The sequence below is a fragment of the Microcaecilia unicolor genome, chromosome 8 (assembly GCF_901765095.1).
Source record: "Microcaecilia unicolor chromosome 8, aMicUni1.1, whole genome shotgun sequence".
Classification (NCBI taxonomy): Eukaryota; Metazoa; Chordata; class Amphibia; order Gymnophiona; family Siphonopidae; genus Microcaecilia; species Microcaecilia unicolor.
Genome location: NC_044038.1, coordinates 218,979,102 through 219,006,054, shown reverse-complemented (window position 1 = coordinate 219,006,054; position 26,953 = coordinate 218,979,102). Strand labels below are relative to the sequence as shown.

The following is a 26,953-nucleotide window of genomic DNA, read 5'->3' as shown; positions in this document are numbered from 1 at the left end:
TGGTATGCTTTGTTGAAGAGATATGTCTTCAGTGATTTACGAAAGTTAGTTAGTTCGTAGGCTGTTCTTAAGCTACGTGGTAGTGCATTCCACATTTGTGTGCCCTTGTATGAAAAGCTGGACGCATGTGTTAGTCTGTATTTCAGTTTTTTACAGCTTGGGAAGTGTAAGTTAAGGAATGGGTGGGCTGACCATTTAGCGTTCCTGGGAGGTAAATCAACAAGGTCTATCATGTAGGCTGGCGCATCTCTGTGGATGATCTTATGAACTAATTAGTGCCCATTAAGTGCTTGTCAGCGCCAATAATTAAATCATTGGAACCCGGTAACTAGCTTGGGCACCGATCTGGGATCCATGCACAAATTTGGGCGACCTTTATAGAATTTGGGGTGGGGGTATTCTGAATGTTGGAATCAAAGTCAGCTGACCTCTAGCCTTCACATGCACACTGCAGGCAGTAGGGCTGGCGCTCTTACCATGCTAGGTGATAGGAGTGACTGGTAGTTTAGAAGAACTCCAGTAGCTGAAATCTGTTCCAGCCACTTCCTGCTGGCATCCCTGCTGTTCTCTTCATACTCTCCGTTGTTGTTGTACCTGTAATCCAGGGCCGCCATCAGCTGTTCGGAGAAGGTACACACAGCAGCCACAAGAGACTGACAAAAGATGACGTCACGTCTCAGCTGCAGCTCCGTGTCTGACACAAGGACAAAACAGAACAGCGTGGTTTAGCAGACCAAACCCTGACCTCTGATATATTACACGGTGATAAAAAGAATATCCAAACTTTAAGTAGCAAACCCAGAAATGCCAAAAAGGCACCGACAGTTAACGGGCTTAAGAACTGTCGAGTGTAGTTTTCACCTCTCAACCAGGAGGGTGCAAGAATGTTGAATGCAAGTTGTACTAGGTAAAAGGTCAAGAGAATACTGAATATTGGCCCATATGTGTATGTGTGTGTCTGTATCTGTACACAGACACACACACTCATACACGTATGGGTCAATATTGAAAAGCACTTACCTGAATAATATCACCTGCTGCTGACTGGGATATTCAGAAGCACTATGCGGATCAGGGTTGGGCAACGTCGGTCCTCGAGGGTTGCAACCCAGCTGGGTTTTCGGGATTTCCACAATGAATACGCATGAGATCTATTTGCATGCACTGCCTCATAAGTACATAAGTATTGCCATACTGGGAAAGACCAAAGGTCCATCGAGCCCAGCATCCTGTTTCCAACAGTGGCCAATCCAGATCACAAATACCTGGCAAGATCCCAAAAGTACAAAACATTTTATATTGCTTATCCCAGAAATAGTGGATTTTCCCCAAGTCCATTTAATAACGGTCTATGGACTTTTCCTTTAGGAAGCCGTCCAAACCTTTTTTAAACTCCGCTAAGCTAACCGTCTTTACCACATTCTACTATACGTTAATAGATCTCATGCACATTCAATGGGGAAATCCTAAAACCTCAACTGGGTTGCAGCCCTCGAGGACCGACACTGCCCATCCCTGATCCAGATAGTGCCTCCGAATATCCAGGCATCAGGCACACCCAGCCAGTCAGGTTTTCAGGATATCCACAATGAATATGAATGAGTTAGATTTGCATGCACTGCCTCCTTGGCATGGAAATCTACTTTATGCATATTCATTGTGGATATCCTGAAAACCTGTCTGGCTGGATGTACCCCTAGGACACAGTTGAGAACCAATGCCTTTGGCACTATGTAGATAATGCTGAGTTGAGTGTGGGCAGTCCCAGATCTTATCCGGATAGTGGCAATATTCAGTCTGCTATCTGGATAACTTATCCGAATAACAGGACAGATAGAGGTTGTCATAAGTTATCCAGGTAATCAATAGAAATAAAATAAAACAGAGAAAAGAAAATAAGGTGATACCTTTTATATTGGACTAACTTAATACATTTTTTGATTAGCTTTCGAAAGTAGCCCTTCTTCATCAGATCAGAAAGAAGCAAATGTTGATAAACAACAGTTAAACAAATAAACAAACAAAACAGACAAATAAAATAAACAAATAAAACAGATAAATAAATGTTGATAAACAACAGAGCCGGTGGGGGGAGGCGGAGCTGGTGGTTGTGAGGCGGGGATAGTGCTGGGCAGACTTACACGGTCTGTGCCCTGAAAAGGACAGGTACAAATCAAGATAAGGTATACACAATAAGTAGCACATATGAGTTTATCTTGTTGGGCAGACTGGATGGACTGTGCAGGTTTTTTTTCTGCCGTCATCTACTATGTTACTATGTATATATAAGTGAGATACAGGATGAGGGTGGGGTGGATTAGGTGAGAGACAGGGAGAGCTGGGTGGATGAGGGACAGGGAGATATGCCTGGTGATAAGAGGGTGAAAGTATCATCTTATTTTCTTTTGTATATTTTCTTTTATTTTCTTTGTTTTATTTTCTTTTATTTCTATTGATTACCTTTAAAAGTGGACTAACATGGCTACCACATCTCTCTAAGTTATCCAGATAGCAGACTGAATATTGTCTCCATCAGGATAAGTGTCAGCACTGACTGCCTTATCTGGATGTTCAGAACCGGCCACTAATAGATAGTGTGTGACACACTAAATATCTGGATAAAGCCAGCGTACAAAATAACCACTGACCGCTGCAGCCGAACGCTGACCTGGTAAAAACCTGCAGATGTGTTCATACTTAAAATTTGTTGCTTTCAGATAGTGAGGGCGGAGGACCAGTGTGTTACAGAAAGAACATGCACAGGTCTAAATACTGTACAAATTGGTAAACCAATGATCTTTCGGGGGCAATAATCTAGGGTCTGTATGCAAGTAAATGTAAGAATGTATCTCAGCATATGCACAGTGGATGTCAACATGCATACTTTAGATGTGGCTGACACAGGACAGAGTTACAGCAGAAAGAGGAATTTTATTTTTTTTGTTACATTTGTACCCCGCGCTTTCCCACTCATAGCAGGTTCAATGCGGCTTACAATTATCTACAGGTACTTATATACAATTATATACAGGCAATGGAGGGTTAAGTGACTTGCCCAGAGTCACAAGGAGCTGCCTGTGCCTGCAGTGGGAATTGAACCCAGTTCCCCAAGACCAAAGTTCACCACACTAACCACTAGGCCACTACTACTACTACTACTACTTAACATTTCTAGAGCGCTACTAGGGTTACGCAGCGCTGTACAGATTAACAAAAAAGGACAGTCCCTGCTCCAAGGAGCTTACAATCTAATGGGTGAAATGTCAAGTAGGGGCAGTCTAGATTTCCTGAATAAAGGTATGATGGTTAGGTGCCGAAGGCGACATTGAAGAGATGGGCTTTGAGCAAGGCTTTGAAGATGGGCAGGGAGGGGGGCCTGGCGTATGGGCTCAGGGAGATTATTCCAGGCATGGGGTGAGGCGAGGCAGAAAGGGCGGAGCCTGGAGTTGGCGGTGGTGGAGAAGGGTACTGACAGGAGGGATTTTTCTTGAGAACGGAGGTTACGGGTAGGAATGTAAGGGGAGATGAGGGTAGAGAGGTAGGGAGGGGCTGTAGATCGAGTGCATTTGTAGGTTAAAAGGAGAAGCTTAAACTGTATGCGGTACCTGATCGGAAGCCAGTGAAGTGACTTGAGGAGAGGGGTGATATGGGTGTACCGGTTCAGGCGGAAGATAAGACGTGCAGCAGAGTTTTGAACGGACTGAAGGGGGGATAGATGGCAAAGTGCGAGGCCAGTGAGGAGTAGGTTGCAGTAGACAAGGCGAGAGGTAATAAGAGAGTGGATGAGAGTTCAGGTGGTGTGCTCAGACAGGAAGGGGCAAATTTTGCTGATGTTATAGAGGAAGAAGTGACAGGTCTTGGCTATCTGCTGGATATGCGCAGAGAAGGAGAGGGAGGAGTCAAAGATGACCCCAAGGTTGCGGGCAGATGAGACGGGGACGATGAGGGTGTTATCAACAGAGATAGAGAGTGGAGGGAGAGGAGAAGTGGGTTTGGGAGGGAAGACAATAAGCTCGGTCTTGGCCATGTTCAGTTTCAAGTGGCGGTTGGACATCCAGGTCGCAATGTCGGCTAAGCAGGCCGATACTTTAGCCTGGGTTTCTGCAGTGATGTCTGGTGTGGAGAGATAAAGCTGGGTGTCATCACTCCTCCACTCTGAACATAATTCCAATGATTGCTTTTAGCGTGAATTTTTGGACTTGTTTTGAAGTAGGTGCAAAAGTCCCTAGGAACAAACTATTTGTTATCTCCCACTGGCTGGATTTTCAAATGGAAACTCCCTGAGAAGTTTCCCATTGAAAACGTGCTTGTAAGTCCTATGGAAAGTTTCAAAACTTTCCTCCCTTTGTCAAACGTAGTAATGTAAAAATATGTGAGACAGCGCAGTTCCTCACAGGGAAAAAAAAAAAAAGAGGGTCAAGCAGAAAGATGAATTACCCAGGGAGTGCACATGAGTGGAAACGCATGCAAAAGAGCAAACTAGAAAGCTGAAAGGCTAGGGGTTCCTTCCTGGAGGAGAGTTCTGGAAAGGTGGGTGTGTCTAGGACTCCAAACCCCTACCACCATAGGGAAGGTAAATGGCGGCATGACTTTAGAGTAGACGTTTGGAAAAGAGGAAGCAGAATGGAAGTTCAGGAGCCAGCAAGCGTAGGAGATCTGTGAACTGAGGAAAATTCAGTGTAACATAGTAACATAGTAGATGACGGCAGAAAAAGACCTGCATGGTCCATCCAGTCTGCCCAACAAGATAAACTCATATGTGTATACCTTACCTTGATTTGTACCTGCCTTTTTCAGGGCACAGACCGTAAAAGTCTGCCCAGCAGTATTTCCCGCCTCCCAACCACCAGTCCCGCCTCCCATCACTGGCTCTGGCACAGACCGTATAAGTCTGCCCTCCCCTATCCTCGCCTCCCAACCACCAACCTCTCTTCCCCCAGACACAGGAGGAGACAGTGGGTCCTAGAAGAAGCAGTGTGATCAGGTGAATACTCTTGAGAAAAGGGTCTATTAGCAGTTAATAATGTTTTTTACATGAAAGAGGAACCGGGAAACCGTAACCTTTCGGCATCATGCTGGCTAGCCCAAATAGTATTGTCCTTAATACAGACAGAAAGTGCTTTAGGGGAGTGGAAGAAAGACCCCACTTCAGTGGCTTACCAAGGGCGAGGCGGTGGGGACGGTCCGCCCCGGGTGCACGCTGCAAGAGGGATGCAGGGAGCAGCCGCATGGCTGTCGGTTCTGCTGGTTCCCTGTTCCCTCTGCTGTTACTTCCTGTTCCGAGACAGAAGGAGCAGGGAACCAGCAGAGCCGACAGCCGTGAGGCTGCTCACAGCACCCCAGCAGATAAGAAGAATGCACAGGAGGGGGCTTGGAGGTGATGCGCAGGGGGGACACGCTGCACCCTGGGGGTGGGGGTGCATAGCTGCGATCCGCCCTGGGTGGCAGCTGACCAAGGAACACCACTGCCCCACTTGACAGAACTCTGGACCTTTGCAGCTGTGTATCAACACCCAACTGGGCAGTGAGGAATATGGAACTGCATAACAGAGCATAACAGGAAATGCCATAACATTAAAAACAACATCACCCTTTCCTTTCATTGTGTCACCTGCATTCTCAAATATGGGATTCCAGGCAATGAAGTTTATATAGAAAACAGGTCAAATATTCAACAGTATTAAGACATATAAAACAGTTTCTAAATAGCAGGCTGGACACCTACATACCGAGTTGAAAGCCCGGTACAGTAATGTATGATCAATGTACTGAAAAGCCCTGCCTGATAGTTGAGACATCCAGAATTAGCCATTTACCAGCTTATAATCGAACGAGAAAAACGCCCAAGTTCCGACCTAAATCGGGAGATGGGCGTTTATCTCACAAAAACGAATAACGCGGTATAATCAAAAGCCGAATTTGGGACGCTTTCAACTGCACTCCGTCGCGGATGCGGACAAAGTTGACGGGGGCGTGTCGAAGGCGGAACTGGGGCGTGGTTATCGGGCGAACAGAGATGGGCGCCCTTTCGCCGATAATGGAAGAAAAATATGCGATTTTAGCGAGAATTTAGGGCACTTTTCCTGGACCCTGTTTTTTCCACGAATAAGGCCCCAAAAAGTGCCCTAAATGACCAGATGACCACTGGAGGGAATCGGGGATGACCTCCCCTGACTTCCCCAGTGGTCACAAACCCCCTCCCAGCACAAAATATGACGTTTCACAACTTTTTATTTTCACCCTCAAATGTCATACCCACCTCCCTGGCAGCAGTATGCAGGTCACTGGAGCACTTATTAGGGGGTGCAGTGGACTTCAGGCAGGTGGACCCAGGCCCATCCCCCCCCTACCTGTTACAATTGTGCTGCTTAATGCGTTAGTCGTCCAACCCCCCCAAACCCACTGTACCCACATGTAGGTGCCCCCCCTTCACCCCTTAGGGCTATAGTAATGGTGTAGACTTGTGGGCAGTGGGTTTTGAGGGGGATTTGGGAGGCTCAACACACAAGGGAAGGGTGCTATGCACCTGGGAGCTCTTTTACCTTTTTGTTTTGTTTTGTAAAAGTGCCCCCTAGGGTGCCCGGTTGGTGTTCTGGCATGTGAGGGGGACTAGTGCACTACGAATCATGGCCCCTCCCACGAACAAATGCCTTGGATGTATTCGTTTTTGAGCTGGGCGCTTTCATTTTCCATTATCACTGAATAACAAAAACGCCCAGCTCACAAAGTAGCGAATAACATATGGGCGTCTATTTTTTTCGAAAATACGGTTGGCTCCGCCCCTTCACGGACCCGTTCTCGGAGATAAACGCCCATGGAGATAGGCGTTTTCGTTCGATTATGCCCCTCTTAGACTACTTTGATGCTTCACTCACATCTTTGCAATTTTCCAAAAAAAGTCACACTGCCCCATTCGGACATCTTTGCTATTTTACACCGCAAATGAATTCACATGTTTTTGAAAATTTATGTTACTTTGGATCAGTGCATTTTTTCCAGAGAAAAAGGTGCCGGTACTCAAATGCTAGGCCACATTGCCTGGCACCCTGTCATCTTGCCCCATCCTTGGCCACCTTTAAATCTAGACTGAAAGCCCACCTCTTTAACATTGCTTTTGACTTGTAACCACTTGTATCCACTCGCCTCCATCTACCCTCCTCTCCTCCTTCCTGTACACATTAATTGATTTGATTTGCTTACTTTATTTTTTGTCTATTAGATTGTAAGCTCTTTGAGCAGGGACTGTCTTTCTTCTATGTTTGTGCAGCGCTGCGTACGCCTTGTAGCGCTATAGAAATGCTAAATAGTAGTAGTAGTAGTAGTAGTAGTACATTTCAGGGGTGGGGTGATCACTGAGGGACCCACCCCACAATTGCCAGGCCCCCTGCAACCAGTCACAGAATCTATGACAAGGCAGAACTGGCATGTAGGACCTGAGCTCTTTTATTAAAATTTAGGGACCATGGGTCAGTTTTAGCAGACAATGGAAAAGGTGCCGGTACTCAGTACCCCCAAGTACCCCCTCAAAAAAAGCCCTGTTTTGGATGTAAAAACCACATGCCTATACCTGAAAAATACACACTCATCCATAGAATAATGAACACCTACAAAAGCCCCAATGTTTTGAGATTTTAAGGGACTCTTGTATTTTATTTATTACATTTGTACCCCGCACTTTCCCACTCATGGCAGGCTCAATGCGGCTTACATGGGGCAATGGAGGGTTAAGTGACTTGCCCAGAGTCACAAGGAGCTGCCTGTGCCTGAGATGGGAATGGAACTCAGTTCCTCAGTTCCCCAGGACCAAAGTCCACCACCCTAACCACTAGGCTACTCCCCCACTAATGTACTAGAGCACATTAAGATTTGCACTTACTGTACCGTAACAGCTACTCTGTAATTGTTGGGGGGCACGCCTAGCACGCTCTCTGCAACACGGAAATGTTCATTATCACATATTAAACATTCTCCGCCCATGATCCACATTGTTCCCACTCCCTAACACAGCATACAGTTAACTCATGAATTATTATGTGCTGTCATGCACTGTTCCCTCTAAGCTGAGCGGGTTGGTGAGACCCCACCTGGAGTATTTTCAGTTTGGGAGGCCGTATCTTGCTAAGGATGTAAAAAGAATTGAAGCGGTGCAAAGAAAAGCTATGAGGATGGTATGGGATTTGCGTTACAAGACGTATGAGGAGAGACTTGCGGACCTGAACATGTATACCCTGGAGGAAAGGAGGAACAGGGGTGATATGATACAGACGTTCAAATATTTGAAAGGTATTAATCCGCAAATGAACCTTTTCCGGAGATGGGAAGGGGGTAGAACGAGAGGGCATGAAATGAGATTGAAGGGAGGCAGACTCAAGAAGAATGTCAGGAAGTATTTTTTCACGGAGAGGGTGGTGGATGCTTGGCATGCCCTCCCGCGGGAGGTGGTAGAGATGAAAACGGTAACGGAATTCAAACATGCGTGGGATAAACATAAAGGAATCCTGTGCAGAAGGAAGGGATCCTCAGGAGCTTAGCCTAGAATGGGTGGCAGAGCTGGTGGTTGGGAGGCGGGGCTAGTGCTGGGCAGACTTATACGGTCTGTGCCGGGGCTGGTGGTGTGAGGCAGGGATAGTGCTGGGCAGACTTATACGGTCTATGCCAGAGCCGGTGGTGTGAGGCAGGGATAGTGCTGGGCAGACTTATACGGTCTATGCCAGAGCCGGTGGTGTGAGGCAGGGATAGTGCTGGGCAGACTTATACGGTCTGTGCCAGAGCTGGTGGTGGGAGGCGGGGTTGGTGGTTGGGAGGCGGGGATAGGGCTGGACAGACTTATATAGTTTGTGCCCTGAAGAGGACAGTACAAATAAAAAAGTAGCACATATGAATTTATCTTCTTGGGCAGACTGGATGGACCGTGCAGGTCTTTTTCTGCCATCATCTACTATGTATGTTACTTGCATTGCTGCTAGTAGGGGGCAGTGCTTCAATATTGTGAGTTCAATCGCTAGGGAAAAGCAGGTTCCCTGGAGTCCCGCAGAGCTTGCCTGTCCCTCGCTGTTGAACATGTGACAGTGAAACAGCGCCACCCACTGGCCACCCACTGGAGGACTCCCACTCAGCTTAGAGAGAACAAGGCTGCCGTGCCACTGCAATACCAGTTATTGCACTTGTCTGATAACAGTCGCCATGCGCTAATTCACTACCTGCTTTAATAAAAGGTTCTTGAGGAGGGGCATTTTTCATATGATGTCTAAGTCAGAATTTGGATGTTTAGCGTGAAACGTCCCAAATCTGAACAGGAAATATAGCCATTTTCAAAACAGCAAAACACCTATCTTTTTTGTTTCTAAATGGTCACATGCTAGATGATTTTGTGCTCTGAGCATTTATCTTCTTGATCCATTAAAGAAAAAAAAGTCCAAATGCAAAATGCACAAAATCAATCCACTGCAATGTAGGAGGAGCCAGCAATCTTTGGAGACTGGCCACACAGACATCTTGGGAGAGCAATGGGGCACCCTAGGGGACACTGTTGTGGACAATATAAAAGCTCCCAGGTACACATCTCACCGCTACCCCCTTATCTTCTCTTCTGAGCCCTCCAAATCCCACCCAAAATCCACCGCCCCCAACTGTACACCACTACAATAGCCTTTATGGGTAAAGGAGTCACCTATATGTGGGTACAGTAGGTTTTTGGTCAGTTGACAGATAGAGTGAGAAATGGACCTGGGTCTCCTTCTCTACAGTGCACTGCACAGACCACTAGGCTACTCCAGGGACCTGCTTGCTGCTGTAACAGAACTGGCTATAACATCTGAAACTGCTACAGAGGATGGTAAGTACTATTTTTATTCACACCTTTGGGGAGTGGGAGGGGGTTAGTGACCACTGGTTGTGTTAGGGGGTTCATCCCCGATTCCCTCCAGTGGTCATCTGGTCATTTGGGGCACCTTTTTGTGCCTTATTCATTCTAAAGCCATGGTTCTAAGTGCTCCTTTCTAGTTTTAGTGCGCCCTCCGGGAGTTATTTTTGAATGATCCGACTTTGTTGCACGATATCTCTGTTAACACTTTATTCACTGAGAGTCATCTGTTTCCCAAGGTATTTTACATAAAGGATTAATAGACCCCTGACGCAGGCCTTTTTGGCCGAAACACGTCACGTGTCGGGTTGTTTGATTGTTTTGAATAAAGACCTTGTTTAGAAAGACGCCAACTGTGAGAGGACTTTTATTGGATCCACTGTTGTTCGTTTGTTTATTCATTCTAAAAACAGGTTTAGATCAAAACGTTGAAGTTTTAGCCCTAGACATGTTTTTGTTCCATTATGGCTATAAAAGTCCAAGTGTTAGGAACGCCCTAAACCCACCCCCCGACACATCCCCTTGAGATTTGGATGCATTGCAGATGAATTGCATAAATAAACATCTGCACAACAGGTTTTGAAAATACCGATTTGGACATTTTGAGAAGAATTATGTCCAAATGCTGCTTTATGACACTTTTTGGACGTCTTTCTCTTTTGAAAATGAGCCCCTACCTGTACATTTCAGTAAGGCCAACAGCAACTGATTCTTCCCATCTACAAAGAAACAAAAATAAGATTCATCAAATCTACAGATACATTATACCAACCCCAACTTTAGCATATCTCTAGCCTTCTGTGTTTTTTTCCCAGTTTTCCAACTGATGGCAATTTGGAAAAGGAAGAGTCAACATCAATTGCCCATGGGAAAACCCATTTTTACCGAATAAGATCCAGTTAAAAATAATTAAGCCTTTACTGGTCCATTAATTCTCATGTACTCTGTAGAGCTGCGTTGTGCATATAATGAATTTTACGAAGGTAATCGAAAAGCAAGGTCTTCTAACAGAATGCCACCATTGAATAAACTTACTAGGATACTCCAGTGACGGGCTCGATAATGGTAACAGGTTATCCTTGTTAACATTTTAATTTTATTATTGCAAGGCAAAACAACAATCTGACATACCATTGTTCTTTCTGCATGGCAGTCATTCACCAATGTACAATTAATATTCCAACCCCAAACCAAAGAGCTATTAACAACAGACAAATCTGAATTACACCAAACACATGTTCCCTCTTACATCCTCTATCCTCCCCCACCCTTACTCACTACCCCGCCGCTATCCGTTGTGTTTTACACCTTTACACTGAACCTTCCTTCCCATTACCATTATGGATTTGGGGTATATCAAATGCTCAGCTCTTTTCATGCCAATCATCTTTATTGCAAGCTTAATATTTCAGGAGCAAAACATTATGGGGGGAATTTAGTAATGGTCACCCAAAGTTAGGTGCTGGGATGATGCACGGTAACCCCCAGATTCTATATATGGTGCAATGAGCCGGGCGCATAGATTTGTACGTGCGCCTAATTTACGCACGTGCCTTACTTGTTTAACGAGCCATTTCGTTATGATAAGTGGCTCGTTAAACAAATAAGGCAGTAATTGGATTTAATTGGAATTTATGTACGCGCTTTGCTACAAAGGGGCACGCATAAATTCCAATGTGTGCAGCCAAGAAGGGGGCGTGACAATGGGTGAGCTGTGGGCGTCATGGGGCTATCAATCAAATCTATGCACGCTGTTGCAGAATATGTGCCAGCGTGCATAGATTTAGGCGCATGCTTTTACACCAGATTTCACTGGCATAAATGGATGTGCCTAAACCCAGCCCAAGGCGTATTCTATATAACGCACCTACATTTAAGAGTGACTAATAGAAGATGCTTAGATGTCTCTATCAGACATGCCTAGATTCGAGGCACCGTATATAGAATCTAGCCCTAAGTGCAAATTCTGTAACGGCATTTTTGCGTCAAACCATTTACGCTGGTGTAAATGTTCATGCTTAACTACTGTCAGTTAGGTACAGAAATGCAAGTATTCTATAACTCCACGCTTAAGCTAGCGTTCTACTGTATAAAGGATGCTCTGCTCAGAATGCCCTTTACAGAATACTAGCATAGTGAAGAAATCATAAGGATGCCTAACTTTGGGTTCCATTCACTGAATCTGGCCCATAGTGCACATATGTGTATAAATGCCAGTATTTGGGTTATTCACATGCACTCTTGGCACCCTTCTTATAGAATTCCCCCATAGTGTCTTTCCAAATGGTCCTCTGCTAGGAAAACCTGCCTGCCAAAAGTCTGATGCAGTGGCTTAGCTACGTGGGGCCACGGGGGCCTGGGCCCACGTAGATTTGGCCCTGGACCCCCCTGCTGACGACCCTCTCGACCCCCCCCTCCCGCCGCCAACCCACTATCGCTGTCGCCTACCTTTGCTGGCGGGGGACCCCATCCCCCGCCAGCCGAGGTCCTCTTCTTCCAGCGCAAGGCTTTGTTCTGTTTCTGAGTCTGACGTCCTGCACGAAGCCTTGACCCGGAAGAAGAGGACCTCGGCTGGCGGGGGTTTGGGTCCTTTGCCAGCAAAGGTAGGCGACGGCGGTGGCGGGGGAGGGATGGTGGCGGGAGGAGGGGTCGAGAGGGTCGGCGGGGTTCAAAATTGCGGGGGGCGGCGGGGGGGGGGGGGGGCTAAAATGTGCCCCTCACCTCGGGCTCTGGACCCCCCTCCCGCCAAAGTCTGGCTATGCCCCTGGTCTGATGGACTGCATTCCATTCTAATAAACTCTGTTTGGCAGCAAGAGTTGTTTTCTTGTTTTGTTTTTTTTTTAAGTTTAAATGTTATATGACATTCATACCATGGCAAGACTGCTGACTAATTGGCTTGCTTAGGTGGTAACTCCCTCCCCTCACCCCTCGCCTGTTGCTTATCTAAGGCCTCCGATGCAGACATCAGGCAGTTGTCACATATTTGGACAGTATTAATCAGTGGCGTTCCTAGGGGGGCTGGCACCTGGGGCGGATCGCCGATGCGCCCCGCCCCCCCCCCCCCCCCCCCAGATGCCGCGCGGCCCCCCCCCCCCCCCGGCAAAAGGACACCCCCGCGAAGGAACCCCCCCGCTGGATGCACGCCGCCGGGGGGTGCCGCAAGCGCCTGTCCTCCATTGTTCCATGCTTCTTCTCTGCCCCGGAACAGGAAGTAACCTGTTCCAGGGCAGAGAAGAAGCATGGAACAATGGAGGACAGGTGCGCGCGGCACCCCCCCGGCGGCGTGCACCCGGGGCGGACCGCACCCACCGCCCCCCCTAGGAACGCCACTGGTATTAATGGACTGTTGGCAACCAGTATAAATCTGCATGTATACTCTACATGATTTTATTTTATATTTGTTATTTAAGAGTTGAACTCCATTTCGTTCATGTTCTTTGGATTGATTTTATTCTTTGTGGCTGTTTCATCTATTTTTGACATTTCCCATGGGTTTTTTAAAAATGTTCTATTTGTATTTTCAGTTGGGTAGGCCTCTCCTGTTCTTTATGTTCTAAGAAACTAAAGGCCTCTTTTACAAAACTATGCTACCAATTAGCAGCACGTTGAAAGCGAAGAAGTCTATTTATTTATGCATTCTTGCATCCCACTGTTATCCAAAACCAGGTTTCGGTTCAAAGTGGCTTATTCAATTCATCTGGGCTTCTTCGCATTCAGCGCATGCTAATCGGTAGCACTGCTTTGTAAAATCTGTTACTGTGGAACGTGCTGAGTTGCGCCAAATACAAGGTCTAAAATGTTGTTTGAGAAATTTGGTCAAGGGATGAATTTGCATGTATCAGACAAAAATGTTTTGACATTCTAAGTGGAGAACTCTCATCTACGTACCTTCGACATATTTTTGTATGCTCTCAACAAGTGTCTTGATGGAGTTCGGAAGGTTCCAGGGATCTTCTTGGATGCTGATTTGAATGATACTTCTACAGCGTATTGTCCATTCCTCTTTCTGCCGAAACTCTGCAGGGAAAATAAAATATTACTATTTGGAATGGGATTGGGCTGGTGGAAAACATCTTCTGTCCTTGGACAACAGTATAACTTTCCGGAATTCTTGATCTAGAACTTCTTTACCACACAAAATTTCTTGTGCTTTGTTAATACCTTTATATTTTTTTTTCATTTTGACCCTGCTTCAAGCTTGAAACATCGCAATTGTTGACTTTACCATGCAGGCTCCACATTGCAAAGTGACAGTGTGAAGAATACGTTCATAAAAGTAACACTAAACTTTCATGCAAGGGATTCTGTCTAGAGATTAGGATTTATGGGTTCTAGATCCAGATTTCACCCTGAACATCTGTAGCCAAAAGGCAAAATGTCTCTCTCTATGACACATCTATCCAAACTATAGCTGAACAATTATTAGCAGTGAGCCTTCTCTTGCGTACATGCTTCAGAGTGTCACCCAGTGTTCCAAACGGATCAGGAGTGTGTTCACCCCAGAGACGGATGGGGATTGTCACGGTCTTAGGCTCTCGGACACTGGAGCAACGTGAGCCCTTGGACCACTGCCGACAAGCGGCAGCAGTAGGCAAGACCCCAACCAGGACTGGGTAACAAGCAAGGCAGGAGAAGCTGTAGACTGGCAAAGCTGGAACAACCGAACTGGAACCACAGGACTGGAACTACAGCAGTAGGCAAGCAGGGAATAAGCAGGACAGAGAAGCCTGCGCTTGACCACCGTTCCCCAGGGGTTGAGCCCCCAGGTGCAGGCGGCCAGCAGGACTTACTGGACTGAGCCTGCAGACTGGACCAACAGGATTCTCACACCGGACACAGGACTCTAAACAAGCTTGACTAGAACAGGTTCTGGACTTCTGGATTCAGGAGACTCAGACAGGGTATCGGATACAGAAACAAGCTTGACTGAAACAGGGTTCAGGATTAGGGTACTCAGATAGGAGGGAAAGGAAGCCAAAAGCAGACAGGGTTGGAATCTATTATCTAGAATGACACCTAGATCTTTTTCTTGGTTGCTGACCCCCAAGGTGGACCCTAGCATCAGATAATTATGATTTCGGTTCTTCTTTTCAATGTGCATCACCTTGCATTTGTCCACATTAAATTTCATCTGCCATTTGCCCAGTCTTTCTACTCTTTGGCTGTTTTACCCATGGTCATACCTTTTGAAACTGCCCTCCCAGTGACAATATCTATAATGAGAACCTTTTGTTTTACCTTGTAAACTGTGGTCCATTGGAAAGTGCTTGGTCTCTTCAAAGGCCTTGCTCATCACTGTCCCTTTGAGAAGTGTATTGATAGCATCCACCTGTGATACAACACACAAATGTCCACTCTGAAGAACTTGCAGTTTATTCTCAAACTTAACAGAGCTGTCACTATAGTATGTATACCCCGGCGACTCTTCTCGGCCGTCTTTTTCCTTTTTTTAAGTGTTAGATGTCATTAATCTACCTTAAGTTATGATTGCCTTAAGAATTGTGGAATGCCTCTAATTGATGGACTAAAGATGAGTGATAGATCATTCCTAATGAGTAAGAAAAGTATAAACATTATTTTTGATGTATGTATTTTTGACTTAAAATCATCTTTTCGTATTTCAAATGTTATGTAGAAATTAATCTGAAAGATTCAATAAAAAAAGAGCTGTCACTATCAATTGGATGAGGAGTTTGTAATTGTTTCTTTTTCTTTATTTTCTTTTTTTTTTATGTTTCTTTAAGCATTGTATTATTCCCCTAATTATATAATAGTCGACAAAAATTGAGCATGCAAATTTGGGCATGTGCATACATTTAGGTGCAGATTATGCACGAGTAAAAAAATGGGGCATGGAGATGGGAAGGTCATGGTAGAACATGGGCGTTCCTAGAATTTACGAGCATTGTTATATTATACAGGGGCTATGCATCCAATTTAGGTGCAAACATTTGCACCATGTTACAGTTGGTGCAAATGGCCATGCCTTAAGTTAGGTGCGATCCCCGGACATAAGCGCTATTCCGCGCATAACTTTAAGCAAGGCTTACAGAGTAGCATTTTTTTTTGGCACCAATTTTTTTGACACCTTATATAGAATTCACTCCTATATGCAAGGGTTCCAGACAACAAACCATGGATGGGTGCTATTCCATCCTCCAATGGAGAAGAATTAACTTGCCCATGCACCCGAGCCATCTTCAGACTTTTTGCTTCGGGGTAAATTCCACACGTACTTTTTATGTGTGAACTTTGTATGTACTTTGGCCCCCTTTTGCTACGGCGCACTCGCGTGTGTTAAAATTGGGCACGCGCTAAACGTTAGAGACGCCCATAGGAATGCACTGGCGTCTCTAACGTTTAGCACGCACCCAATTCTGGCACATGCTAAAAACGTGAGCGCACCATAGTAAAAAAGGGGCCTTTCTTCTTTAAAATCCGCTGCAGGTACTAAGCAGTCATGGGCTTAAGCATGTGCTTTTTATGTGGGAAGATTTTGCAAGGAAAATAACATGAAGAGAAATTAAAATACCACCTACAGGCATTATCTTCTGAACCCACTCAAAACTCCTCCCTCCCTAAATGTGGTTAAGACAATGCATGTTGTGAAGCACTGTGAAAGGAGGCACATTTCGCCATAAAATACACAAATACATGGGTTTAGGTTTTATGTATTTGAGATTCACTGTAGAAATGAGGGACCTATTATGCCATGGTAACTTGGTTTCTCTTGCTAACATCCCTCAAGAGAAAAGAGTCCATTTTACATGAACACACAAAACCTGCCAACATTTAATTCAACTTCCTTTCACCCAAACCATAAAGTAACTGTGTGGCAAGAGGGATTCCAGCATCTCTGCTGACTCAAAGGTTTGCAGAAAGAGAAATAATTTAAATAAAAAATTATTTATTTATTTAGTTAGTTAGTTAGTTAGTTAGTTAGGAAGAGATTCACCCAAGTTTGAGTATCTCCATAGGCTATCTCTGAAATAGGTCAGCCACGACCTTTGGCCTTAGCATCCCATCTCCAGCTTGGAAATCTGTTTACAGGGACTGGAATCTATCGCTGTTACACTGATTGGCAGCAGTCTGTAAAATCAATACACATTCACCTACCTGGTTAAAAAGATGCTCAAGACAGCCATGGAGCTTGTCTTGCTTATCGGACGGGATTCGCATATCACAGGGAAGCTCATCACCTGCACAGCATAAAAAGAAAAGTCATTATGAGACAACTGGGGGTGGGGGGTAGGTTGCGTATCAGATGACTGCTCCAGGTTTCACGCTGATTGGGCTTCATGTCCTCAATTCTTTTGGGCCTCTGGTGGGCAATTTTGGCAAAATTGCAAACAGCAATGGGCATATCTATTCACAAGACATTCGTCAACGAGAAAATAGTTGCCATGGCCAATAAAGAAAAAGAGGAAAATGTTCAGGGCATGCAAAAAGATTTCTCACCACTGACACTCTAGTAGTGATTTCAGCTCTGTGACCTGCTCACAAACACCCACTGACCCAAAGATTTGTCTTTTGTCCCGACTACTGATTCCATATCAGCCCACCAGATTGGGATCTTTTCATACTGGAAATTGTCATTTCCACGCTCTTTTTTTATTCTTTTTATATAATTAGATGTTTGTAAGCTGCTCAGATTTTTTTTTATAGTGGATGGGGTATCAAATGCTCAATAAACCAGGAAACTGGAAACTTCCGGACCTGAATATACTCACTCTAGCCAGAAACAGAAGCAACCAGAAGCGTTTTTGCCACCTTTTTTTTCATTTGGCAAAACCATAAGAAATATAAATTTGAAATACACTTTTATTTTACTGCATCACAATAGAATTTAAGTAATCATATTTTAATGATTGAATACAAAGTCACTTTTAAAGGGCTAGTGCCATTTTTCTCACATGGAATTTGATTACCTTTTCTTAGACTGTTTATAGATTCTCAACTGTCTCCTAGAGACACATCTAACTGGTTAGGTTTTCAGGATTACCATAATGAATACACATGAGATGCATTTGCATACATGGAAATCTGTTGTGCGTAAATCTGAGCTCATGCATATTCATTGTGGTCATCATTATGCACGAAAGAAGGGATATATAAAAGGGTATCGTCTACTGTTTCACCATGGCGTTCACAGTGCTTGCTCTTTAGATACCCCGGTCACTGAGATCCATACATTCAGTCGCAATGGTACCTTTCTATACATCGATAACTGAATATACATAGATTCCTTACTGCCCATAGTAAATCTCAGTCCCTTCTTTCGTGCACCAGAAATAGACCTTGTAGCTAGATATCAGGCTTAAGAGTTATATTTGTGACCCCCGAGGAAGGTGGCTATGCCCACCGAAACACGGCCCTCGTTGGGTCCCATTGCACTGGTGCTTTCATAAAAGATTTGAAGACCTCATCCCCACGGCTGATTGTCATTTGTTTCATCCTCTGCTCTCTTCTTGACCCATCAGAGGGACACCACAAAGTAATTATAAGAACGAGAGTCTTTTCAAATTTATCTCAGTGGCCTGTTTCCTTCCCATGCTAGTGAGCACTCACCTGAGCCCATCTCATCACTGCCAAGGTAGGAACTGTTACTACGCACACTGGTGTACGACAACACAGAGTCACGGTTACTGTTACACTCACTGCAAAGAGAAGAGAGAGAGAGAGAGAGAGAGAGAGAGAGAGAGAGAGAGATAGAGAGAGAGAGAGAGAGAGAGAGAGAAGATGTTCTGATCATTCTTCTCAGTCATCTAGCCTACATCAATAAAAGCTCATTTGATTGCCCACGCATTCTTCCATTTTTGACAGGGCATGCTCTCTGGCAGACAAGGTTCAGCAAACAATGGGATTGGGAATGGATCCAACATACAGTGCAATTTTTATAACCAGCTGGCACCAATGGTTGCGAAGCCTATGATAAATTCAACTAGGTTATCATAACGAGCATTCCATAGGTCTCTTCTGCAGAGAACACTGTCCAACTATTAGAACTCCGCATCCCGATGGAAATAAACTAGTTACAGTACTGGATGTGATGAGTATCTGTTACTTTTGTCTACACAAATTTGCTTTTATTCTCCATTAAAGTTTGATAAGTAGCAGGTGTTGGCAGCCTGATACAATTACAACATGCTACAAATAACTCGCCTCCACTCCCCCGTATTTATTTCCAAATCGTTTCCATTTGTTTCCTCTAAGGAGCGCACTGACTGAGGTTTAGAAAACAGAAAATTATACAGTGTAACTTAAAACTGAGAATTTGCTCTTTGAAAAGAAGAGCATGGCACTGGAACATTTTCATCCCTTTTTTCTCCTCCTATTGCCACAAAGTGTAATAGTTTTCTAGCGACAGAAAAACAGGTAGAAGAAAACATACACAGAGAAAAAGAGATATTGTAGGACTCTGGTATTTCTAAACATCAGTTTACCAAGCTTACTTGCCTTTATCCTATATAATAATTTGTACCTCCAATGTTCTCTGGCTGGCTGTCTGGGTTCGTAACATCTCCTGACGTCAACCAGCCTCCAGCATTCCATTCCCCTTCACTGTCCCGCCCTCGCTTCAAGACGTAATGACATCAGAGGGCGGAGCAGTGAGAGGGAAGGGAATGCTGGAGGCGAGCTGACGACAGGATGTTACGAACGGAACGGAAGCCAGCCAGCCAGAGAACGTTCAGGTACAAATCGCTGGACATGGAGGGGAGGAGAGAATTGCGGGACATCGAGGGGCCAGAGGGGAGGGTAGGGCAGAGGAGAATTGATGGGCATGAATGGGATGGGAGGAGAGTAGAATTGTGGGACACAGATGGGAGGGCAGAGAAGAGGAGAATCGCTGGACATGGAGGGGATGGGAGGGAAGAATTGCTGGACATGGAGGGGAGGGCAGGGGAGAGAGAAAAAAAAACGCTTACACGAGAGCCTTCCTAGGGCCCGTTTCATTGTTGACGAAACGGGCTTGGTTCCACTAGTATCCTATAAAATACATCAAGAAGCTTCAGCAAAGTAGAAACTTGCTCAGTGTCTAAGATATCTGACTAATTTTATCTTTACAGGGTATTTCTGGCCATTATTTTAGGAATATAGCCACATGTTGATGGTGACTTTCTGATATGCATTTATAGAAGTTGTTCTTTACATGTGGAGACCCATACGATGCAGAAATTTCAGGAGAGCGTAGTTTGGGAGTAAAATCCACATGTACTTTCTCCAGCTTACAAAGGGAATGCATGTGTACGGGGAAAATTTTCCAAGTTAGGTTTTACCCCAGCTCAAAGGCATGCATAGCTTTCTAAAAAGGGTTCGTTTCTGCCAGGGATTAAAGAAGTCATTCCCCAAAACAAAATCAAGTTAAAATTGTGTCCTCAATGGTCTTTTATAAAATGCACACATCCACCAGATTTGTCGAGCTCATTCCAGGTAAAATAAGTGGTAAGGGGCTGTTACTAATACATTTTATTATTCACCTATAACAATTCCGGAAGTTTTATGAACGCCAATGTATGTTTGCAATGCGCTCTATTACGCACAGAACTGGCATATAAATTTACCTCTGTAGTGCTTGCCCTGGGAACACCTCCATAGACACTTCTATGTGGCTGTTAAGACTGTCCTTCAAGCCATTTAAAGGAGACAAACTGAGTCAATCATCAGGACGAGGGAGATCAATTTTCAAAGACAGAGGTTTATCCTGCTAACTTTCAAAGTTAGCAGGATAAACCTTTTGAAAATGAATCCCTTGGTATTCAATCGTGCAATTGAAAAGACTGTGAAGTGAGCAATCAGGGCCGGTCTTAGGGTGAGGCGACCGAGGCGACTGCATAGGGCCTCGCGCTCAAGGGGGCCCCGCGCGACGCGCCTCTGCCCCGACCGCCCGAGTTCCAGTCCCCCTCTCTCTGAATTTCAAAAGTTACCTCGTCGGGTTACAGGCAGCGGCAGGCGGCAGCAGTGAAAAGCGTGCAAGCTGCTCGGTGGCGCTTCAGGAGCCTTTCCTTTCCGAGAGAGAGAAAGGAAGGCTCCTGAGCACTGAGCTCGCATGCTTTTCACTGCTCCTACCTGCCGCTGCCTGTAACCTGACGAGGTAACTTTTAAAATTCAGAGGGAGGGAGGCCTCGGAAGGAGGGGGGCCTTGGAGCTGGGAGGGAGGCCTTGGAGGAGGGAGGGGGCCTTGGAGCTGGGAAGGAGGGAGGGGGGATGGTCCTGCAGCTTGGAGGGGATGGCCCGGGAGCTCGGAGGGAGGGGTGGCCGCCTGGAGCTAGGGTGGGGGCGGGGTTAAGGTGTGGGCGGGGCTAGGATGGGGCCCCATCAAATTGGTCTGCACAGGGCCCCGCACTTGCTAAGACCGGCCCTGTGAGCAATGGCATTTAAATAAGTATACTGAAACCAAGGGAGCCAATGAATAAATGCCAGTATTGATATTGTGTATTTTCTGCCACAGGAAAGGAAGAAAGGATATTCCGTGGACAAAACAAGAAGCAGGATCTGATGACCGTAAGGTGGCCAAACAGGTAGAAAAGGCAACAAAAAGAATGCTTGGTTGCAGAAGCTGGAAAAGGGAGGTGATAGTGCATTTGGCAGAAACTTGTCTTCACAGGGTCCCAATACGGGACACGTTTTGCCGCAGCTGCTTCAGGAAACCCCACGCGTTCCTCCATGTGCTCGAGAGAGTCAACACGAGAAATCGGCGCAGGAGTTTCAATTCACACGTTTGGGTTTTTCTGAAGCAGCTATGGCGAAACACGATCCATGTCGGGACCCCATGAAGATAAGTTTATCACTTTATTAATATTTTTTTGAAACTTTATTTCACCCTTGACACTTATATATGCTTTGCAGTTATGTTTACAAAGTCGGTGTGCAATGATTATAAACTTGATATGGAGGCACAAAAAAGATCAATTTAAGGCCCTATGGTTGTTCAATTTTTTTTTTAATGAGCATGCTGTATTCAAGTTATTGCATTGTGTTTTGATAGAAATATAGCAGTATTTATTATTTGTTCTCCTGTAGGATATTATTAGAGTATCTTATATTTTCCCCCAGGGCACTATGGGGTCCTTTTAATAAGGCATGCTAACAGATTTAATGCACACTGATTAGAGTGCACTAAATGATAAGGTGGATACAAACAGAGCAGGTCAGTCAGTGGTATGGTTCAAACCTTTATTGTAAAATAATCGCCCGACACAGACTGTGTTTTGTCCACAAGGGCTGCGTCAGGGGCTTTCCTTGTTGTTGTCCAAATGCTCATGGGGTTTTCAATTGTTTCCTTCTTCTGTGTTTGTGTCATGTCCCCTACCTCAATGCAAGTGGCATCCTTGGGCTGCGCAGGGTCCCGTCGACACACACACTTGACTGGCACAGCTGAGCCATGTGTTTGTGGTTCTTCTCTGGCTGCAGGCTCCTTGATTGCTTTGCTTCCATGCACCTGGCTCTGCTCTCTCTCTCTCTGCCTGGCTTCCAGGCTCCTTGATTGCTTTGCTTCCACCCAGTGGCGTAGCCAGACCTGAGATTTTGGGTGGGCCCAGAGCTAATATGGGTGAGCACGCACTGTCTATATAAGTATGAGCAGTGTCTCTTGGGATCCTACAAAATAATGCCTTAGAATTCACGATGATGGATTTCTAAGTAGTCTGCCCAAAAGCTGCCCTGCATCAGTATAACCACATACATACTTAATGGAAAAATTGATATTTTTAAATATAATTACATTATCCCACAATCGCTCCACTGCAAAATGCTATACACAAACTTGTGCAAAAACACACTCATATCCTTACTAAACCATAACAGCACTAATTCCAAGGACAGGACGAGCTACAACCTTATGCTTCAAAAGGCAGAACTGTAATTACACTAGGCTCTAAAACACCAATACACTACCTCGTGAAAAAAAAAAGCAAAACAAAAAGGGCTGCAAATACTACACGCTATCAGAATACTGCACCTTGATCACACATGAACAACACATGACACAACAGACATGACACAAGGAACTAGAAATCAAAAAATATGAAGGCAAAATACTGAACTGGAAAGTTAACTCAAGAAGTCAGACTCAGCATGCAGCAATACCAGAAAAATTGAAACTTACATGCAAAATATCACAGATGTACATTTCCAAAAGCTGACATATTCCAATTAATAAATTCTGAATAAAATACTTTTTTCTACCTTTGTAGTCTGATCTATTCGCTTTGGTCCCAGTGTCTTCTGTTTCATACAGTGTCTTCTTTCCATCTGATATTTTTTCTCTCACCATGTCCACCATCCTCTTGTGTCCTTATGTGTCCTGTCTACCATCTGTACCCTGTCCCTATCCTTCCTCAACGCAGCAGTTTCCCCTCCATCCATGTCCAGCATTTCTCCTCACTCCCCTCCATCCATGTGCATCTACTTCATCTGTCTTCCCTCTCCTCCATCCATGAGCATCTCCTTCCTTTGTCTTTCCTTCCCTCCATCCTTGTCCAACATTTTTCTTCTCTTCCCTGCCCTCCACTCCATCCACGTCCAGCATTTCTCCTCTCTTCCCTCCCCTCCATCCATGCGCATCTCCTCCCTGACTTCTTTCCCCTCCCTCCATCCAGCAACTCTCCATTCTCCCCTGCCCTCTCCTCCATCCACCCATATCCAGCAAATGTCCTCTGTCCCCTGCCCCCTCCATTCATCCATCCATGTTCAGCAAGTCTCCTCTTTCCTTTCCCCTGCCCCCCCTCCATCCATCCATGTCCAGCAACTCTCCATTCTCTCCTGCCCTCTCCTTCATCCATCCATATCCAGCAAATTTCCTCTCTCCTGCCCTCTCCTCCATCCACCCATATCCAGCAAATTTCTTCTCTCCCCTTTCCCCTCCATCCATGCCCAGCAATTCTCCTCCTTCCCCTGCCCTCCGCCATGTCCAGCAACTCTCCATTCCCCTGCCTTCTCCTCCATCCATCTCCAGCAAATTCCCTCTCCCCTTTCCCCTCCATCCATGCATGCCCAGCAATTCTCCTCCTTCCCCTGCCCTCCACTTCACGTCCAGCAACTCTCCATTCCCCTGCCTTCTCCTCCATCCATCTTCAGCAAATTTCCTCTCTCCCCTGTCCCCTCTAGCAATCCCTGTTGTCCAGCAATTCTCGTCTCTCCCCTGCCCATCCTGTTTCTATCCATTCCCTTCCCCATTCTATCCAGCATCTCCCTCCCCCTCTCTCACCCTTCACAGCATCTCCCATCTGTCTGTCTCAAACAACGACAACGTGGATGCAGCTTGCAGCAGCTCACAGGTTTGCCTGCTTTAACTTGCCTCGGCGACGGCTGCGCAGGGGAGTGGAATAGATAGGCTGCTGGCTCACTTCCACTCCACTCCCCAAGTCGCAGCGGCGAACAGGCGGCCCTAAAAGCAGCAAGCAACCAGGCTCGTCGACTCCGTCCTTCCTTCGCTTCCTGCCCTCTCTGCGTGCGTCCCGCCTTCCTCTGATGTCATTTCCTTTCGAGCGGGCGGGACGCTGAGAGGGCAGGAAGCGAAGGAAGGAAGGAGTCGACGAGCCTGGTTGCTTGCTGCTTTTAGTGCCGCCCGTTCGCCGCTGCGGGTAAGAAAAAAATAACATCAGAGCTGCGAGTGGCTCGCAGACTAGGACTGGGTGGGCCTGAGCCAAGAATGGGTGGGCCTGGGCCCACCCAGGCCCACCCGTAGCTACGCCCCTGCTTCCACCCACCTGGGTCTGCTCTTCCTCTGCCTGGCTTCCCTTGCTTCTCTCCTATTGGTCTTCTGGTTCCTCCTTCCCCTGCTCTTGTCCTATGGCTGTGCCCCTTCTCCCTGCTGATGTCAGACGCCAGCACTTTATCAGCTGAGCTCTCCCTAGACTCCTTACTTCGGCTTCTACTTTGGTAGGTGTTACTTGCTCAGCAGTGTGCGTCTCCTCTTCTTTGTTCTTCGTTACTGATTCTGCCTGTACCTGGATTACTCTTGTGTCTGCTGCCTGCCTACTGACCTTGCCTGTACCTGGATTACTCTCATGTCTGCTGCCTGCCTACTGACTCTGCCTGTACCTGGATTACTCTTGTGTCTGCTGCCTGCCTCCTGACCTTGCCTCTATCTGGATTACTCTTGTGTCTGCTGCCTGCCTCCTGACTTTGCCTGTACCTGGATTACTCTCTTGACCTGCTGCCTGCCTACTGACTCTGCCTGTACCTGGATCACTCTCTTGCCTGCTGCCTGTCTGGCCATCACGTTCATCACTCAGCTTCCTGCTCCATCTCGTAAGCCCTGTAGGCCGCAAGCATCTAGGGGCTCAACCTCTGGGGAATGGTGGTCAGCGAAGGTGAAACCTGGGGTTATCCGGCTGCCAAGCAGAACCTGGTCCAAGTACCAGGCTCGGCAGAGCTCTACTTGGTACAAGAACTCACAGGTCTGACAGTTTGTCTATTTCTGAACGCCGAATGAACGTAAAATCTGTTGCGGGACGAGCGCATGACACATTCGACTCCTCACGCCTCTACTACCAAGGTGGTTGGATAAAACTTCTCTACTACCACCTCCACCGCCGAACAGTGTTTCGGTGTTAAATTCAGAGCAGCAAGCGCGAGCCGCAACACACACGTGTAGAGGAGGAGTGAGGAGTCGAACGTGTCACGTGCTCGTCCCTCAACAGTTTTTACATTCATTCCGCGTTCAGAAATAGTCAAACACAAAAGAAGGAAACAATTGAAAACCTCACGAGCGTTTGGACAACAACAAGGAAAGCCCCTAACGCAGCCCTTGTGGGCAAAACACAGTCTGTGTCGGGTGATTATTTTACAATAAAGGTTTGAACCATACCACTGATTGATCTGCTCTGTTTGTATCCACGTTGGATTTTGCGGATCGTCTGCCTTCTTGTTTTTTGGGACCATCTACAGTAAATGATAAAGTGCCCGTTATATTCCTATGGGCGCTTTATCATTTAGCACACACTAATAGTTAGGGCGTGCTAAACCTGTTAGCGCGCCTTAGTAAAAGAACCCCTATATTTGTTCCCTTTTATTTTTGTGATATTCGGTGCCTAAATGTTGCACCTAGGCAAGTAACGTACGGCATTGTAAAGTTTAGCGCCTAAGTATGTGACCAATTATGCCCTGCCCATGTCCCACCCACATGCATGTCTCCTTTGCGATTATGAGCTAAAGCACTTAGGCATGAATTTATAGAATAGCACCTAACTGCCGTCTGGATGCCTAACTTCCATTTGAGCGCCTAATTGGCACACTATATAGAATTAAAGGGTTAGCCAGTATACAAATATGAACAATAAACTGAGCATCAAACAATATACATATCTGATACAAGATAAAGATTGTTTCATTGATAAAATTAAATTAAAATATTGGAACTAAAAAAAAAAGGGGGGTTAATGTTTAAGAGCTAGAACTTCCATGATTAAAATTATACTGGCAATACTCAGCCAGGGTATTAAAACTGTATTTAAGTGCCAGCTGCCGTACCTGAATTAAATCTGAATATCCAAGATTGGTATACAGTTAGCGACTGGTACTCCATATCCAGATAGGGCGATCAGTGCTGGCACAATATCCAGATAGGGTGGTCAGTGCCGGCACTATATTCAAATAAGGTGGTTAGTGCCGGCACCATATCCAGATAGGGCTGTCAGTGCCGGCAGTGGTGTTCCTAGCCTCGACGACACCCGGGGCGGATCGCCGATGCGCCCCCCCCCCCCCCTGGGTGCAGCGCCCCCCCTCGGCGAAGTGCCCCCCCCCCAGCGAAATGACATCCCCCCCGGGTGCACGGCGCTGGTGGGGGTGCCGCGGTGCGCACCTGTCGGCTGCGACTTCAAATCGCTACGCTAAATTCTCTTGTTCGCTGCAGCTCCCTCCCTCTGCCCCGGAACAGGAAGTAGCCTGTTCCGGGGCAAAGGGAGGGAGCTGCAGCGAACGAGAGAATTTAGCGTAGCGATTCGAACTCGCAGCCAACAGACGCGCGCCACAGCACCCCCCAGCGGCGTGCACCCGGGGCGGACCGCCCCCACCGCCCCCCCTTGGTACGCCACTAAGTGCCGGCACTATATTCAAATAAGGCGGTTAGTGCCGGCACCATATCCAGAT

General features: G+C 46.1%; 1 protein-coding gene across 2 annotated transcripts in view; it reads right to left on the bottom strand.

Moving 5' to 3' along the window:
- Nucleotides 1-26,953, bottom strand: part of PREX1 (phosphatidylinositol-3,4,5-trisphosphate dependent Rac exchange factor 1) — a 378,063-nt gene that overhangs the window by 40,390 nt on the left and 310,720 nt on the right. For both annotated transcript variants that reach the window (XM_030212317.1, XM_030212318.1), the window contains exons 27-32: nt 18,431-18,519; nt 16,979-17,061; nt 15,101-15,191; nt 13,751-13,879; nt 10,540-10,581; nt 477-694 (exon numbers count right to left, since the gene is read on the bottom strand). In XM_030212317.1, the coding sequence (XP_030068177.1) occupies nt 477-694; nt 10,540-10,581; nt 13,751-13,879; nt 15,101-15,191; nt 16,979-17,061; nt 18,431-18,519 (652 nt within the window). The remainder of the gene's footprint in view (nt 1-476; nt 695-10,539; nt 10,582-13,750; nt 13,880-15,100; nt 15,192-16,978; nt 17,062-18,430; nt 18,520-26,953) is intronic.